This window comes from Liolophura sinensis, chromosome 2, assembly GCF_032854445.1.
Source record: "Liolophura sinensis isolate JHLJ2023 chromosome 2, CUHK_Ljap_v2, whole genome shotgun sequence".
Taxonomy (NCBI): Eukaryota; Metazoa; Mollusca; class Polyplacophora; order Chitonida; family Chitonidae; genus Liolophura; species Liolophura sinensis.
The window spans coordinates 21,524,383-21,544,130 of NC_088296.1; the positions used below are offsets into that span (position 1 = coordinate 21,524,383).

The following is a 19,748-nucleotide window of genomic DNA, read 5'->3' on the forward strand; positions in this document are numbered from 1 at the left end:
ACGTCACATACTCTATATAGCTGGGAGTATGTATTCGGCCATTCACCATATTGTTCTTTTAATACTTGTAGTGATGTGGCTTGGGACATTAATTTGTTTATTACTGTGCATTTATCTTGCAACTGATTGAAAACACTTAATATTACCCCTTCCTTGTTTTCTCTCCAAAATAACAAACCCTTCTGTGTTGGTTTCCTTGAGCGAGCGCCAGTCCTAATAGCTGTGTCTTTCACGCCCCCCTCGTGTGGAGCCTCATCCTCGAATGTCGCAGTCTGTGTACTTCTAGGCAGAGCTGAATCCATAATTTATTTTATCGGCGATGCTCTAAATCGTGCCTGATCAAAGAGTGTCAATGATCAAAAACGTAAATAAATGTATGCAACAGCTTAACGCCAATTAGTTGTTCCAAGAATATCACCGATTTTAATGAACAAGCTTCAACTGTGGTACAGCAGTTGAACAAGACTTGAATCCGCAGATAGTTGTGATCACATATAGCTAACTGTACTCAGACCTCTCAACTCTCACGCATTCGGCGTGAGACTCACGCATTCGGCGTGAGACTCACGCATTCGGCTTCAATCTCACGCTCTCACGCAGCTACTTTAAAATCTCACGCATTCTGAAGGTTTAGGGTAAAAAATAAAAAAAAAACACTGGTAATTGTTGGTTTGCTAATGATATTCAACTGACCAAAGTACGGGTCGTGTCTTCAGTCATCCGAGGGAATTTCGCATGTTTTTTTTTAACCTTCCCAGAGTTGTCGTTCCTGCTTCACCTACTGATTGAAAAGGAACGATAAATCTGGATAGAGAATGCGACGACAGTTCAGATACACGCAATATCTGGCACCACGTGATCTGTCAAAATGTCGGACACGCGGCACAGTTCAGATTCCGATTCCACCTTGGACGACATTCTACCCGTAAAACGGACCAAATATAATACAGGAGCCGCCACTTACAAAAGCAAATTCAATAGAGAATGGATCAAGAAATATCCATTCATCAGCGCTGTGGAAGGTGACAGTTCTAAGTTTTACTGCAATATTTGTACTCGAAATTTGTCCTGTTCCCATCAAGGGGAAACTGATGTAAAACGTCACATCAGCAGTGATACCCATCAGCAATTTGTGAAGACGAAGAGCAAACAACCTACAATTTCCAGTATGTTTGCTGACCAGTCATCTGACCTGAATACCAAGGTGATTTTTAATTCTAATCTTTTGAAGCTTTATTTTTTCGTTGTTTTTCAATACCTCTGTTATCGATAGGCCATTATCATATTATATATTAACTTGAGCAATCGCATCGAAGGTATTATCTACCCTTGAAGTACCGGTGCTGTATATTATTATCGTTAGATATCAATATTGAACGTACAGTTAGGGGCCTACCGATAAATTACGTTGACTGCCGAGTGTTGAGAAGGACATATTATTTGTTTGTTTTTGCGATGTATCTCCCTTATTAAAACCATTGTGTAATGATCCTCACACTCACCTACTACCCTCGAAAACAAAACAACGCTTTTCATTAAGACCATTCCGTGCCCGAGCGGTTACCGTGCAACGCACAATGATCGCTGAAGGCGCACATCAATGAGGTTGTGAGTTCATATTCAGTTCCCGTTGACTTTGTCTCCAGCTTTACGTGCGAATTAAGGTTTGGCAGCAACCTGCAGGAGGTCGCGGGTTCCTGCCGGGCACCGCCCGGTTTCCTGTCACATTAACGCTGTCATATGAGTGAAATAATCTGGAGCACGGCGTAAAACTCCAATCAATCAAACAATCATTAAAACCATGGACATGCTATTATTGTTTTCATATAAGTGGTGTGCTTATTCAAATATCAGTGTATTTTTATATTACAGGTGATTCGTGCAGAAGTTAAGATGGCAACGCTGTTGGCCAATCAAAACATTCCCTTGGCATTCTCAAATCATTTAAGTCCGCTTTTCTCAGATATGTTCCCCGATTCTCAAATTGCGAAGAAGTATGCATCGGCAGCAACAAAATCAACGTGTATGATAAACGGTTCCATCGCACCTTATTTTCTGAGTGAACTTGTTGGTGTCATGAAGAACAACCCTTATACGCTACTTACGGATGGCTAAAATGATGTAGGTTTAGACAAAATGAATCCCGTAACAGTGCGGATTTTTGATGTGAGCTGCGGCAGAGTGGAAAGCCGATTTTTGGACATGTGTGCCACTAAAGGAAGAGATTCAGCGACCGCTCAAGCGATATTCGATAAAATCGACCAGGTTCTAAACTCAAATGGAATCCCGTGGATCAACTGTGTTGGCTTTGGTGTCGACAACACCAGTGTTAATCTTGGGGTTAGGAACTCTATATTTACAAGGGTAAAACAACAAAACGCTGATTGTTATTTCGTGGGGTGCCCATGTCATCTTGTGCACAATGTGGCTTGTAGGGCATCTAGTTCATTTTCTGACTTTTCTGGTTTTGACGTTGAGGATATGTGCATTGATGTCTTTTATTATTTTGACAAAAGTACAAAAAGAAAGTCAATGCTTGTTGAGTTTGCAGACTTCTGTGATGTCAAGTATCGTCAAGTCATAAAACATGTCAATACACGTTGGCTAAGTCTGGAAATCGCTGTGAAGAGAATTCTTCAAATGTACCCCGCCCTGAAGAGCTACTTCCTCTCAAACAGTGAGAGTATACCTCGTTTCAAACGATTGAAAGATCTGTTCAATGATCCAATGACAGAAATCTATTTACTGTTCTACAACGCTGTCCTGCCAACGTTCACAGCCGTGAATAGGTTCCTTCAAAGAGAAGACCCTTGTATTTACGCAATCTACCACCAGCTCCGCAGATTTCTGATGAAGTTGATGGGGAAGTTCATCACCATTCAGCATATGAAAGCTTCCGGGATTGATCTGATGAGTGTCAACTATTCTGAGACAATGAATCAACTGAAGGATGATCAGCTCTTCATTGGTTTTGTGACAAAACAGAAAGTTCAGAAGTTGTTGAATGATGGTGACGTATCACCATGGGAAGTTACTGAGTTCTATTCGGCAGTGCGTCAATTCTACATGAAAGCTACAAAAGAATGTCTTGCAAAACTTCCACTAAATGACGACCTGTTTCTGCACGCCCAGTTCGTTGATTTCTTCAGGAAAGATGAGAGTGGATTTGATGATATTGAATTCTTCGTTAAAAAATTTCCACACCATCTCCCCTCAACAACGAATGATATGGAGAAGCTCCAAGAAGAGTTTGTGGAATATCAAATGCTGGAAAAAAGTCACATTCCAGGACAAATCTGGGACAGCGCCCGCGTCAAACCTACTGAAGATGATAATGACCAGGAACTGGACGAGACTTCGTCTTATTTCCGGATGGATGTCATTTGGGGTCATCTTTCCTCTCTTAAATTAGTAGACGGCAGCTCTAGGTTTGGAAGGTTGAGTAGTGGCTAAATTGATACTTATCCTACCACATTCCAACGCTGGCGAGGAGAGGGTATTTTCAATGGTGAGAAAAAACAAAACCGCTTTTCGAGGATCGCTGGGGGTAGAGGGCACGCTGTCCTCTTTGATGACCATCAAACCAGCGAACTGTCACCAATTTGAACCACCAAGTGAAGTCTTAACCAGCGCCAAGAAGGCCACTCGTGAATACAACTTGTTACACAAGAAAAAATAATCTTTTCAAATAATAAAAGAGCACTCACGAGTCACATTCTTGTAACCACTGGCAGTGTAATTGTTTTACCACTAGACCTACCTCCGATCGATGATTCATCGGGCGTCGCCACCTGATTATAAATCTGTGTGCCACGTCACCTTATAAGGTTATAAACAGTCACAATGCCGTCTAGCTAGTGTAAATTGTTGCAGACTACTGGCTAATTACAGAGTGACTAATCTGATTATATTTTCATAAATATTTTATGAAGCCACTCCACGGTATTTAGATCACGTCATGCATTGTACATTATCTTCGGTTTGTTGTGTGTTTGGATTGTTTCCACAATTTGAATAATTTCAGGGAAATACAGTTTCCAATCTGACAAATGGTGTTGGTTATTAGTATTGATTTTCCCCACAAAATCTGTATAGATTTGCATCAAAGCGCCTAAAACGAGATCCAAAACGAAGTAGAATACGGAAAGTTTCCTAACAATTCCACATTGTAATAGGGCCTACTGTAAGTTCACTCTTGGACTTCCAGTTTATTGTCTTAAGGAGAGAATAATATCAAAAGCAGTCCATATTTGCTGATAAATATGATGGTTATTCTTATGTAAAAATAGAAGATATTGTAAAAACCATAAGTTAACATTGTCTAATGATTTGCAGTTTTATTCTCCGGAAATGAGCTAGAATGCATCTCCGGCAATCTAGAACCCCAGAGCTTCCAGGGGCCTACGCGGCCCCTGGACCCTCGCCTAATTGGCTGGGATAGTAACCCAATCTCACTCCTTGGGAACATTTTAGGTTGAGAGGTCTGCTGTACTTACTGTATAAAACTGATTACATTTACGATATGTTGTAGTTGCAGTGCGATCTTTGGCGGAAAAGAACAGAGTTAATGAGACAATTATTTTCAATGAACATAGTTGTCTGTTGCGTGCAAATATCACTGGCGAGGAGAGAACATATCCTTACGAAACATATAGACTGTCATTGCATTTCAAATACCGTTTTGTAGACCATTACACCGCTTTCATAATGTCAACAAGTCGACCATATGTTGTCTATCAGTGTCAAAGCTGAAATCGCGCCGCAACACCTTCCTGGGTGATGTAAAACCATAAAAACGAAACAATGGACTTTCATTGCACGCTATAATACATGAACACATAATTCAGAGCCAACAAATTTTCTCTGGTCTTTACACACCGGCTCCCAATTGTGTCAGTTTCGGGGCACAATTACACAGTCTTGTCATTAAAAGCCAATCAAATAAATAAATAAATAAATTCTACCTTGGATTTTCCTGTTACATGCAACGTTGAACGTCAACGAGCCTAAAATCAGAGAAGCACGCTGTGGAACATAACAGCGTCACGACTCGCGTCACAAAACTCTACCTTGGACGACACCATTTCAAAGTAGGGGGTTATCACAAGAGCTTATGCCACAAATTCATTAACGCAGGCGACAACAAACTCATTGCTTTATCCCTTTGCTTTGTGTGTATGGTCCTTTCTATGACGTTCTCCAGCACATGTTGACAGCGGGCGAGAGACTGCACCGAAATGGGGGAGGAAGGTCGTGCAATTTGCCCTGCATTTGCTTCATTTTGTGTCAAATAAATAAGTAAAAGGTTAAAGCAGGTGTAATAGAATAGAAATAAGACTGTTCATTGAGTCACTGTTGTTGATTTTAGACCGATTAATGGGGAAGAGTTGGAAGTTTAGAACGAGGCGCAGCAGGCTCGATAAAATTAAACGTATATTAAACGTGTATTGTTCAGTTTAAACACTTCCGCAATCCAACTGTTTATGCCTTTTTTCACCCTTGAATTATATGTACACTCTCAACCACAATGTCAGTATATGAAAGCACCTACACTGTTCATTGTCGGAAAATTTAAAAACTTCTTCTGTTATTTACTTGTTCAAACGTTTGGGCGAATTAATCGAATCAAGACTTTGAATGATTGGATTACTGTCAAAATATGACAGGCTAGGATGACTTACGGATCAATCCATATCAAATATAAAAATAGGTTAATGTTGTTAAGGTTAGTGAGGCATCTTGCTGAAGAATCAGGCGTCTTTCTTTGCTTTATTGCTAGTTTAAGACATGTATTACCCTGGTGGTATAAGGTCAGTGTGCTGTCCTCACTGCCAACATGTTAACAACGGCAAGCCGAAGTCATCTTGGAGAAAAAATTATATACGTTCAGTTACTGGCCATGTTAACGATCTGTGTGGCCATCTTGTTCCGTGTATGTAAGGTCGTGATCCACATGATATTTATTTATTTGATTGGAGTTTTACGTCACAGGCAAGAATGATTCACTTACACGACAGTAGCCAATATTAAGCCTATGGTAGGAAGAAAACAGAGGACGCCCATGACCATACGTATGTTTCTGGTATACCTTCCCACAAACCCACGGGGAGAAAGCCAACATTGCACTGAAAGCAACCATACTGGTGTAATTACGGTACACAAGCCCACGAATACCGACCCCCGATTCACGAAGTATCGTGAAGTATAAGTTTACATTTGAATCGCACGATCCGACATTTGGTTGGCCAGGGACAAATCACTTGGACAGTTTATCAAATAAAATGGACACTAGTTTTTCTATTATCAAATATTTTTCTCGTCCTACAATATGCTCCAAAAAGCTTTCATGAATTTGTGTTCTAGAAATAAAAAGAAATCTGTTTAGAGGATTATAATGGCTTGTATCTACCTGCCAACACAGTCCCAGTGTTTAATGACACTGCGGGAATGTCTATCAAACTGTGGGAATGTCTCTCAAGCTGTGGGAATGTCTCTCAAGCTGTGGGAATGTCTCTCAAGGAAGCCGAAACAATATGCAGACTTAATCTCTACGACGTCGAATACTGACAGCATAATCTTTGGTATACGTTTGGGTCCTTAAGGCCGGCGTAACATGAAGAACTCTTTGAGAAATAGACCCCATGTCGACCAGACACCAGACATAACAAGTCAGACAGGTCACAGTATACTGACATTTCTTCAGTAGAATGCAAAGTGGGAAGAGACCCACGATCCCGAAAACTTACATTAAGCATTTGGACGTCTTTGTGACAAACCTTTTGCACGGCACACACATAGATATTTGTTAGAAAACTGATATAAAACAGTGGCAATGATTGCTTCAGTCCATGGTACTCACAGCCGTTGATTTTCTGGTCTGGTCAGAATCTATAATCGTTCTGTATAAACACAACGTTGTATCTCACCAGTATAAAACATTGACAAAATCTAGAGACAAAAATCGGAGAACTTCTTAAAATACGGCTGAGTAAGTTTATTTCTGTAACATTTGATGCTACATTATAAAAAAAAAATTGCTCAGCTGCATTTGCTCTAAATGATACAGTGTTTGATGCTGACCAGTGTTTCCAACCAACTATGATTAAAGCAAACAATGCTGCATTTTGGTTTAGAGGGTACAAGACAAGATAAAGCAAATAACGCTACTTGTACAGAGGGTCTAGCGCCTCAAACATTTGAATGGATAATAGAAGTTTAGCGCCACATTGTCATGTCGTGGCGAGTACAAGATTTGATGTTACTTAAACTATTAAATGAAACCATGCTATGCTTAAATAAATAAATGGTACAGAGCAACATTACATGAGGTCTTGACTAAACAATATTTGATGCTATACACAATTAATAACACTGAACGGCACTAAAATGTGGCCCATACAATGGGGGAGGCTCGAGTTCAAGCTCTTTTATCGTTAAAGGTAAAAAATGTCCTTATGTATCATGTGACCTGTCAAACACCTTAGGCAACTCTGGCAGGATCACATTTACTTTAACATGGGCGTTCGCAGAAAGGTTCGCAAATGGTATTTAGAAAAGACAAAAAATGGAGAAAATTGAGGAGCTGAACATTTGTGAACTTAAGAAGGAAAGGAAAAACGTGTCATTTGTGCCTGTGGAACACAGTGGTAGAAGTAATAGGTAAATGTATGTCTACAAAGGTTGTCTAACACTTTTCACAAGTCACATGACACAGAAGGACTGTTTTACCCCCAAAGGCTAAAAAATACAAACTCCATACGCCCTGTTCATACTACGACATGAAATCCAACGTGGATAGAAAAGTATTAAGTAAGCCAAAACGTGGTACATTTTGTCAGCTTGTCGAAATTACAAACAGGTTTTGTTGGGGGTGGGGATGAAGGTATGCTTCACTTGGTGTAAATGTTTACGATAGGGATTTAATGGGAAGTATCCCAGAACAAAAGGCGCCGATCCAGGGGACACGAAGATTCCAGGGGTTCTTAAACCCTATCAGATGAGACCCATGCCAAAATACAAGTAAAACAACTTTAAAAAAGTCGTAATTTTATGAACTTAATTATGGGAGTGGGGAGTGAAGATACTCAGTCCTGTCTCCACCACTCCCCTCCCCCCACCCCACCCTTTCTCCCTCTGTTCTCTTCCCTCACCCCTCAAGTCCGCGGCCCCTGTGCAGATGAGTCTTGTCCTCTCTAAGGAAACCCTCTCCGTCCAGGGACGCTGTCCAAGGGTTTATCGGATTCGCCGCGTGGTCCCGGTTCTCCAATATGGCCTGGACGACCGTTAAGCCCAGGTTTGCCAAAATCACCACGGCCCCCAATTCCTTCAAAAGGGCACTTCCGGCAGGGTTTTTTTGTCTCCTGACACAGGCATATGCCCTGAAGGGTAAAACAAATTTCATTTTCTTCACGACAGTTCCATCAGAGTGGGAATCCTCGGACATTTCCAGAATAAAGCCAGTAGACCCTTGGTAGAAATAAGGCGTAAGGCTATGTACTAATTAAGTTTTATCGAAGCTTTAACCGCATCACTCACAAAGATGGATTAGGTTTTGAGCTAAAAGAGAATTTTTAATGTTTTCTTTGTCACTTGTTATAGGAACCATAAATGGACCTAATATCAGTGCATTGTTTCCAGTTCATTTTTGCTAAGCTGCAATATACATTGTCCCTGCTTTCGGGGTAATAAAAAGCAGAAAATTTGACTTTACATGTACGTTAGTGTATGCATGTGTCTGTAAGACATTACCCCAATCCCATGGGCTTCAAAATGACATACATACACAGCAACATTGTCCTACACACGGTATTATGTGCAGTATATACAGGCCCAACTGAGCAGAAAGACCACAAGAGAAAGGCTCTGCAAGAGGATAGGGTTGTTGCTTTTTGTTCTTATTACTTGGGGTGCGGTACTTCCTGGTCTTGATCGTAGGGGGAGTTTTAACTCTACATGAATCTCCTCTCCCACATTCTCGCTACAGCGGCCTACCAGGGAACATTCTGCATTCTTCTCTGAAGGGTTGACCCTGGTATATTTGATGAGTTTTACCAGTGAAGTGCGAGAGCGAAGGAGATACTATGACCAATGAGTATGTCTCTCTTTAAAGTGCACCACCGACAACACAAATGTGTCCTAAGTGGAGGTTTGTGCTCACAGGCGGGATGTCCCGGATTTCTTTCCGAAACGGTTTTAACAGCTTCTGGCCGGAACCAGAAGTTGTTTCTCTTCCTCATTCAGGAAATATCCCAGGTGAGTTTCACGTGATACATTTTTATCTGACAGTCGTCCCGTCGCCGATCACATATTAGGTACAAGTTGTTACTCTCCGTCAGATTAAACAGAACCTATTATCTATGAGGGCATTTCTCTTGAAATAATCAGGATGTCAGTGACGCCTCAGCCTTGAAGTCAGGCCAATGCGACCGTAACATTCTGAATTAGGAAACGTCTATATAACTGAATTGTCCTCGAAATACTATATCGATGTAAGAGTCAGTTGTGGCCTGGGCAGATCTGCACACTCGTTTGGGTATCCCCAGGGATCTGTCCGGTTTCCTCCCACCATAGTTTTTGGCCGCTGTTGTATAAGTGAAATATTTTTGAATGCGGCGTAAAAATACCAAACAAATAAATAGTGAATAAGATATGTCGGTGTGCAGAGCTTAGTGTCTTGTAGCATTGAGACAAGGCAATAGGCAATATCTCATAAACTGAATAACTGATTGTGAGGAAAGCCGACGTTGTCTGAGTGATACAAGAATGGATTCTGCTATTGAAGTGGATTGTTGTGTTAAATATAATACACAAACTCGATCAATTCAACAAAAATGCTCTGTTAGTTTAACAGGGTATTATGTTGAATATAACAGATTACTGAATTCGAATAACAGAATACATCCCAGCATCACTCAGAGAACAGACTTTCTGTTAAAATCAATGGATTAATATTTTGTTGGCCACATAAAGTCAAAGGTACATAATCTATTTTGAGTTCACAATTTAATTATGTTGTACAGAGTATTCTGTTCCACACATAATTTATTAGCATTTGTTGCGGGCGAGTGAAGTGCCCGGATGTGCGTGGTGTCGAACGTTTTCCCAGCAAGATTTTGCACCTTTGCGCCTAGTACATTTGACAAGGTTGAGATATATCTCCACTTGGTTGTCTGCTTCTCTTTGCACGAACTTCCTACTAATATAAATATGCACTGTCTTATTCTGTGGTGGTTTGTTTTGGACGTTGTTTTGTCAAAAGGGTTTCACGAAAATTGCCTTGGAGCGTCTATTCTGGTTGACAACAGATATAGGCCTACGAATGTCTGTTTCGACGCTTACATTACCGCGGACGTTGCGACTCCTGCGTAATTCTGGTCTCAGACCTTTCAAGCATTACATATGTTTCCTTTGATATTCTTGGTAAATTGTAAATGATGACGCTCGTCATGTTTGCGAAATAACAAAATTCGATGAAAACAAAGCCTCTTGAGTAATTCTTGGTCAGTGACGTCCAATAAATTTGCAGTTAACTCCCATGCACATTCTGCTGAATAGACGTGCAAATTGCTATTGGCCTTTACATGAACAATTAGAATAAAACTTTAGCTTAGGTAAACTAAAAGAGGACTGGCGTCGCTGTTCTGGATTTAATATCTATGTGGTAGGGATATTATTTTTTTTTCAGTTATAAGATGTTTTACACCGTAAAAGGGGACTGAGCCCAGGAGCAAGCCACCATCAGCTGAGAGACCGTCCCAAGAGTGTGAGCTCCATGCCTTTGCCTTATTTTATAGGCCTATATGTTAAACTTGGGAGACCTTAAATTCAAAGTAGTAACAGTTTTATTTATATATTTGACTGATGTTTTATGCCATACTCAAGAATATTTTACTTATATGACGGCGGCCAGCATTATGGTGGGAGGAAACTGGACAGAGCGCGGAGTAAACCTACGACCTTCCACAGGTTGATGGCAATCCTTCTCGCACAGTTTTAGAAGCTTCGATATATAATTTTACCATAATATTACCTGGTCTCCCTTGTAGCCCTTTCTTCCCTTTGCACCTGGGTTTCCTCGATACCCTTTTATTGGATACAAATCTGCAAGTTGTCAGAAAATATTTTGGAATCATAAACGCAAAATATTGACATAATTTTTCAGCTAAACGTCATTGGTCATTTTCAAAAGTTTCTCTTCTAAATATACATAACAAAATCATCTTATGGTTCTATTGCTTAAGCAATGCAATTTCTGAATTAAATCACACAATGGCGTTCCGTGAGAATATACAACAATGAGAAAACATGGAGAATAAAATAACAACAGTTAGATCAAACGCAGTAAAACTGTTGACTTTTGTTTCTGACCATTGTTTAAGCAGGATAGATGTAGTTTAGCAGTAAAAATTTGTGTTATTTCTACAATTATTGTATTGTACTTTTTTTTCTCGTTTGGCCTTAATTTTGATATACACTTGCAGACTAGCGAAAAGGAAAGAAAAATAAATAGTTGATTAACGGTAAAACCTTCATTATCTACAAAGAGTTTGAAAACTCTGCTCACTGAATATTTTCTGCTTCCATTTAAAGGAAGGTCATTTTTCAGTGCTGATAAACACCAATGGTTGGATTCAACACATCCAACGTTTCACCACCCTTTCTCGTAACAACGTTACTTTTCATTCCCCGTCGAATTCAATTGTGACGTCATGACGTCAAAGAAAGTTTTAACATTTGTAACTAATGTGTGGGGCATCCGTTTGAACTACTTGCAACAACACTGCTTACGATTGGTCACTTGCGTGTTCTCGATTGGCAATTTGGAAAGGTCTGTCAATTAGTCAGTGAGTGAGTTAGGCAGGTAATCAGTTAATTACTCCGTCCGTCCGTCAGTCAGTCTCGCAGTCAGTCAATCGCGTAATCAGTTAATCACTTCGTCCATCAGTCAGACAGTCAGTCAGTTAACTAGTCAATCAATCAATCAGTCAACCAAAGCGCTGACAAATATATTGTCCCGGTCTTGTACATGGTTCTATAAAGTTTAGCCTGAAGTCACTTACACGCTGGGGGTCCCGGGATACAGGGGTCACCCCGTCGACCCTTCATCCCCACGGGCCCGTCCTGACCTGAAACGGAAAAAACAAACATTTAAACCTATCAACCTCGATGACGCGGGAAAGCCGTGAGGTCAAAGGCCAGTTGCAAAGTACCCGTTCATACATCTATTCTTTTTTTTTAATTGGAATTTTACAACATTCTCCAAAATGCTTTACGTGTACATATTCAGTTGCGGTCCAGTTTACAAATGGAATGCATGATTATGGCTTTATACTTTTGTGAAAATATGGAAAATCTTAGTGAGACCATTTATATATATGCAAACTCAGGAGACCACTTTGGTGGCTTAATGTCTAGAGCGTCCGCCTCGAGGTCGGGAAACCTAGGATCAAACCTGTGTCGAGTCAGAAAGTTAAAAATGACACTTGTTGCTACCTCGCTAGATTCCCATCACTGAGAGGTTAGAGCAAGGAAACATGAATGGTTGGCCTGGTGTCAGTATTATGTGACAGAGCTAGGTGACATGCCAGGTGTCATCGGCATGACAATTCAGTGGCGGTAGTCTTTTGTAGCATGGACTCGCTCGCCACAAGAAGACAGATTATATGTACAGACATCTAGTGACCCCTCGTCGTCATACAATTGACAATTTGTTATTTACGACGTGAAACCACAAGCAAACATTCGCACACACATAAAGTCAGTTAGGGGAAATAAATGTAAAACTATATATTATCTAATTGTAAATTGATCTTTATGTGTACTCTCCGACCATTTGTAAGGCGTTGGTGAGGAGGGGCCGTCGCTTAATCTCCGTTTAGTTTGCATATTCCTGGAATCATGTATCTACTTACCATTGGGCCCAACGGGTCCTGGGTCACCGGGTTTTCCAGGCGGACCCTTAGGCCCAGAAGAGCACTGGTTTGATCCAAACAGGCCTATAAGAGGATACTTGGAAGATGTACATCGGAAACTAAGGACATGTCACACTGTTAAAAACACATGTACTAACCTCTTTCTGCCATGATAAGGATAAAAAATACAAGGTAAATAATTTATTGAAGTACAAAAGATCTTTAATTAGAATTAACTAAGAAAAATGATTGAGTTAATTTTGCACATATTTCCTTGCGCACATAAAGGATAAATTCAAAATAGCAGCAACAAAGATGATCTAACTATCATGGCCTCTAGTTAAGCAAATTACACGTTAAATACAGGTTGTGAAGAATTTTCCGAACAGTAGAGAAACAGGCGGACAGACACACACACATATATATATATATATATACATGCAGACAGACCGACCAGCCGGCTGACCGACAAACAGTCAGACAAACATATATATACACATGTTGATGGGCCGACTAGCCGGCTGACCGACAAACAGACAGACAAACACACATATACACATGCAGATAGACCGACCAGCCGGCTGGCCGACAAACAGACAGACAAACACACATATACACATGGAGATAGACTGACCAGTCGGCTGACCGACAAACAGACAGACACACACGCATATACACATGTTGATGGGCCGACTAGCCGGCTGACCGACAAACAGACAGACAAACACACATATACACATGCAGATAGACCGACCAGCCGGCTGGCCGACAAACAGACAGACAAACACCCATATACACATGGAGATAGACTGACCAGTCGGCTGACCGACAAACAGACAGACACACACGCATATACACATGTTGATGGACCAAGTAGCCTGCTGACCGACAAACAGACAGACAAACACGCATATACACATGTTGATGGACCGACTAGCCGGCTGACCGACAAACAGACAGAGAAACACACATATACACAGGCAGATAGACCGACCAGTCGGCTGACCGACAAACAGACAGACAAACACATATATACACATGGAGATAGACCGACCAGCCGGCTGACCGACAAACAGACAGACACACACGCATATACACATGTTGATGGACCAAGTAGCCTGCTAACCGACAAACAGACAAACATACATATACACATGTTGATGGACCGACCAGCCGGCTGACCGACAAACAGACAGACAAACACACATATGCACATGTTGATGGACCAAGTAGCCTGCTGACCGACAAACAGACAGACAAACACACATATACCGGCGTTGATGGACTGACTAGTCGGCTGACCGATAAACATGCAGACAAACACATATATACACATGGAGATAGACCGACCAGCCGGCTGACTGACAAACAGACAGACACACATATACAACATGCAGATAAACCGACCAACAGGATGTCCGACAAACAGACAGACAGACATATAGATATATAGACAGACAGGCAGACCGACAGGCCAATACACACAGATAGACAGACAGGTAGGGGTGAGAGAGACACATGTAGGCCTTGAAGCTGACTAATGTTGAAAAGAAAACACATTACCGCTTGGAGTTCTCAGTTGTTTCACTGTGGTCAGCTGCTCAAAGAGCCTCTTCTCAAGTTTTTGAATTTTTTGCAAGACTTTGGAGACGTCTGAGACAGAATATTTATTTATTTATTTGCTTTGATTGGTGTTTTACGCCGTTCTCAAGAATATTTCACCCGTACGACAGCGGCCAGCATTATGGTGGGAGGAAATCGGACAGAGCCTGGGGGAAACCCTCGACCATCCGCAGACAGACCTGCTGGTAGACCTTTCCACGTCCAGTCGGGGAGGAAGCCAGCATGAGGTGGACTTCAATCTACAGCAACTGCATTGGTGAGAGGCTCCTGGGTCATAACGCTGCGTTAGCGCTCTAACCAACTAAGCCAAGGAGGCCCGACCACCCCCCCCCCACCCCCCCCCCCCCTCCGAAACAGAATAAGGTATTATTACTTATATCATACTGCATATCCCTTTATTCAACGCCTAATTCAGTGAACCGATTTACGACCCAAGCCTACTAACCTGACAAGTTAGGTTACAAGCTTCGGAAATTCCCCATCATTTAACAATCATTCGATCAGTAAAATAATCAATCGACTGAATCAACAGGTCATTTTGAGTGAATGAGTGTCCTTACCGTCCGGCGGGCATTCGGCACCAGTGTCAGTCAACTGACTCACTACGAATAAAAATAACAAGATAGTGGCGTGAAGTGATGACCCCATCTTCATAATCTCGTTTCCCATTGTCTTCGTAAGCAATTGATCACATTCGGAACTCCCGGTGGGTGATTAAGGCTCCGAGATTGAAACATAAACTCGGAGACAAATGTGCGCCATGTTGATGATAACGCAAACATGTAGTAGAAGGAGTTTCAGATACCATATATCTTATAGCAAATGAGCCGCTCTCTGCATTCGCTTTACATCACTGCCCAATTTTGTTCATAAATCTTGAACAACGCCAAGTTCACCAAGGTCACCCTAATAAGGCAGATTGTGATGTCAGAAAACACGAAAAGCTCTGTCTCTAATAATACATTATACGCATATGTTTACTTTAACCAAGGTAAAACATGATTCTGAGGTAAACCTGAAACAATTTGTTTGATGAATGCTGATTAAATAGTTCCGCGCGTGGACACCTGCAGGTGAGGCTAAATCTTACCAAGTTTATGTACGTCTCACGGGCTCCACAGGTAAAGTGAGCGGCACATGCGATGTTGGGAGTATGTTAAGACACAAGCAAAAAAGTCAGATATATTTCTATGATTTAATACCTTTTAGCCTTGTACAGCTGATTATTCCTCGGTTTAGACTGGTGCGAGGTGGATGTTTTACAAACACGTTGTATTGTTTATTTCCTTGACAATATTTGAAACCATAGTTTTATTCTCAGATTTTGAAAATAGACAAGCCTTCAGTTTTATTGGTGCTTCATATAAGTTACTGCTAGGAACACTATTCCACTAATTAGTCCAGAACCATTTTACCCTTGACGTCAATGGATACGATTACATGACCTTATTGGTTCAAAACAAATCGTCCGAACAACGACTTCGAGGGTCTCTACGGAGGGGGACGGGTTAAATAATATGTACAATATGTACAACTTATACCTTAGACAACCTAATTACATAACTTTATTTTAAATAGCAGAAGAGTTTAGCAGTAATTACATCATCCTATCGTGTCAAATCATAGACAATGTATTTCATCTAAATATATAAAAGCTTTGCCCTAACTAAAAGGTTTTCTGAAGTTTTGTGAAACTGGACCCTTGTCTCGAACCTCAGCACTCGAGCGCTACTCTAACCGAGTGAAGGAACAGCTGAGAAGGTGACGTTGTCGACAAATGTAACTCGATCGTATGATTCACTGACATGCTGCCAATGTCAGCTGTCACCCGGAAGATCATGCTGAAATAGAATCCACCCATACAGTTTACATTGCCTTACACAGGGGCCTCCGTGAACGATGTGGATAGCACGCCAGCGTGGCTTAATGAACCGGCAGCCTCTCACCAGTGCGATCGCTGTGATCTCAAGTGGAGCTCATGCTGGCTTCGTCTCCGTCTGTACGTGGGAAGATCATTTAGCAACCTGCGGATGGTCTTGGATTTTGCCCGGGTTTCCTTCCAGATAATGCTGATCATCATCGTAAAAGTCAACTATTTTTGACTACGGCGTAAAACACCAATCAAATAAATAAATAAATATTTGCTAACACAACGGCATCCGTGGCCTACCGGCTAGTGTGTTAATGTAGGATGATTTCTCTGGCTTTTGTGTGGTTTCCTCGTTTATAAGTGAAATATTCTTGAGTTCGGCGTAAGACACCAGTCACATAAATTTATTTCCTTATATAGAGTGGGTTAGTGGTTACACACGCCTTTCTTTCAATCGTTGGAACACACGTGGTGTGGGTTCAAACCCAGCTTTAGAAAGAGATTTTGTCCACTCTCGGGATTTTGTTGACAATAAGTAGTCGACAACGCTCTTGTTCGTGGCTATATATATATATATATATATATATATATATATATATATATATATATATATATATATATATATATAAATATATTCATTTCCGTTTTTATGCTTGTTTATTAGTATCATTGTGTAACAGAGGCATCAAAGTTTCAATCTAGGTATATATTTATGGCGGGAAATGGTACGCTTGCACGCGAGACAAAAGTAGTGAATAGTCCTATTTCACTGGCATATGACTTGATGGGTTTGACCACAATATATCAGTTTCTCATCGCTCAGCACCTATTTGGAATTTGTGTGGAGTTGTCTCAGGGGACGACGATTATCATGGCCGGAACTTTCGGGGCTCATATTTATATGACTGGTATTTACTCCATACTCAATTTTTTTTTTCACTTTAACAACAGCAGCTTCGGGGCTTGAAGATTTAGAGACAGTGCTTTGAGGCCGAACATTTAGATGAAAGTGAATGGAAAATACGTTTTGGTCCGTGGCCTCTTAACAGCAGAGATGCTATATGACGGGGTATTCGTGATATCAACTGTACAATGGTGCTAATATCCGTATAGCTGTGACACTATAACAGCTGCCGGGTTAATGTAGGATATTAAGTAGAATCCATTTCTCCCTGACGAACTTCCAGTTTCTTTGTTTGCCTGAAATGACTAGTATGTACACTAAATAAATATCGTCTAAATAATGCCAGAATGTATTGTGTTATAATAACGCAATAATTTCAATACATATTCAATAGAATATTCAACATAGTATCTTGTGAATCTAATAGAATCTTTATGTTGAATTAATAGTATATGCTTGTTATACATTACGTATAATTTGCTGCAACAAGAGAATAAACCACATCATCAGTCAAACAATATACGTCTGTTAGTGTAAGATGGCAGCACAACGTTAAGTAAACCATACCATGTCAAACATTTTGTAACAAACTTCACAACACGCAGTCAGGTCATTCCTACAGGGTGATGAGTAAAAAATGACGTGGCTATTTGGCTATCTTTTAACATAAAACTTCTGGAAAATACAATTATTTTTGCAATAACGTTGGCACACAAACCAACCAAGAACATTTAAGAATGATCTGATCTTGCTTAATGAGTTTTCTATATTCTGTTGGCACACAAATCCTACCGTGCCATAAAGCGACGACGTCATGTGACAGTGGGACGTTGTCGTAACACCCCATCTCGAAATCTGCGTACTGGCATAAAGAAGACGCCAGTCATGCAGCTGTTGCTACATAGTATATAAAAATATTTATTTCTTTATTTGTTTATTTCTTTATTTATTTGGTGTTTTAGCCCGTACACAAGAATATTTCACTTTTTTCACGAAGGCAACCGGCATTATGGTGGAAGGACACCGAGCAAGGCTCCAGGGAAACCCAAGACCATCCTCAAGTTGATGGGAGACCTTCCCACACACAGTCGGAGGGGAATCCAGCATGGGTAGACGTTTTAGTACAAGTATATATTACATAGAAAAGAACTCTTTCAACCCTTCAATATGTATCTGATCACTTTGACCAATGAGCTTGAAGGCTGAAATTGTACTCTAGAACGAAGGGAAATAATTATGTTTTTCTACTTACACGAATGTCTCGCGACAGCCACAGGATTTTGCAAAATGTATGTATCAAGCCGCGAGAAGTCCTGTCATTTGTGCTCTTATTCCGAGTGCCTTGGACATAGATGGCCAACACAGTGGACATGCTCAACTGGAAACAAACAAAGGCAAAATGTAACTGAAAGGTTTTCGAATTTCCCCTAGCAAAACGTAAAGCAATATTGTTGCATAATTTTGCTTAGTTTAGAAACTAATATACTTACTTTATCAGTGTTAATAATGCTGTGCTAAAAACTTTCTTATTTATATATATATATTACAGTAGTTCGGTTTATTTAAAGGGCACAGGCGTAAACCTTAGGTCTTCAGCAGGCACATGACAATCTTCTTCACTTGAAGCCAAAGTTGAAAAACTAAGAGCTGGATTTGAACACACAGCATTGTTGGTCAAAGTCTTTTTGAGTCGCAGTAGATCAAACTTGACCTCCAAGGCACGCGGAATAAGCCGTATATAAGTTTATAAAAATTTTTTTGAGAACTGCAGGATTTCACTAGATAAGGGTAACAGATGGCCAAATAACATGTCACTACTACACGCTGGACTTACGAATAATAGTACAAGTACCTCTTGACAATTCCATATTGTAACGATTATATACTCATATATAAGAAAATAGAACTACAGGCGCCTTCGAGGTGGTTAGCACGCCAGCGCAGAGCTGTTACAATGAGCTTCTCACCAATGCGCACGATGTGAGTTCAAGTCCAGCTCATGCTGGCTTCCTCTCCAGCCAAAGGTGGGAAGGTCTGTCAGCAACCTGCGGATGGTTATGGGTTTTCCCCCCAGGCTCTGCACGGTTTCCACCCACCATAATGTCGGCCACCGTCGTATAAGTAAAATATTCTTGAGTACGGCGTAAAACACCAATCAAATAAATAAATAAATAAATATGACGGATAACCCAGGGAGCGTATTCAGTTACCTCCCCTCTCCTGTGCAGCCTTATAGCACCACTTATAAATCTGTGTCTGTAAGAAATACTTACAGGGAGCTTTGGGGAATATTGCACGATATATTTGGCTCTGTGAATGTTCTTAAAAATTCCATATCTTAATGTACAAAAATTTATAACTACATGTAATCTTGACACTATAATTTGCTCTGTAAGACATTAGGTGAAAATTTCTTAGTATCTGACAATATTTTACTCAA

General features: G+C 40.7%; 1 protein-coding gene across 1 annotated transcript; it reads right to left on the bottom strand.

Annotated features, from left to right (window-relative positions):
• Positions 1-6,978: 6,978 nt before the first annotated feature.
• LOC135463135 (collagen alpha-2(VI) chain-like) lies at positions 6,979-15,189 on the bottom strand. The gene is made up of 6 exons (XM_064740452.1): positions 15,095-15,189; positions 14,475-14,564; positions 12,912-12,995; positions 12,060-12,125; positions 11,030-11,100; positions 6,979-8,378 (listed from the first exon to the last, which is right to left on the bottom strand). Exons 1-6 carry the CDS (start codon positions 15,186-15,188, stop codon positions 8,193-8,195), a joined length of 591 nt encoding a protein of 196 aa, XP_064596522.1. The 5' UTR covers position 15,189; the 3' UTR covers positions 6,979-8,192.
• Between the last annotated feature and the right edge of the window lie 4,559 nt (positions 15,190-19,748).

What these genes read in the sequence shown, in the direction of transcription:
- LOC135463135 (XM_064740452.1), bottom strand. Translation starts at nt 15,188, where the DNA reads ATGAAGATGGGGTCATCACTTCACGCCACTATCTTGTTATTTTTATTC. An exon ending in ACAACTGAGAACTCCAAGCG is followed by an intron (nt 12,996 to 14,474) that starts GTAATGTGTTTT and finishes ATCCTCTTATAG; the next exon opens with GCCTGTTTGGATCAAACCAG. An exon ending in AGGGCTACAAGGGAGACCAG is followed by an intron (nt 8,379 to 11,029) that starts GTAATATTATGG and finishes TTTACCCTTCAG; the next exon opens with GGCATATGCCTGTGTCAGGA.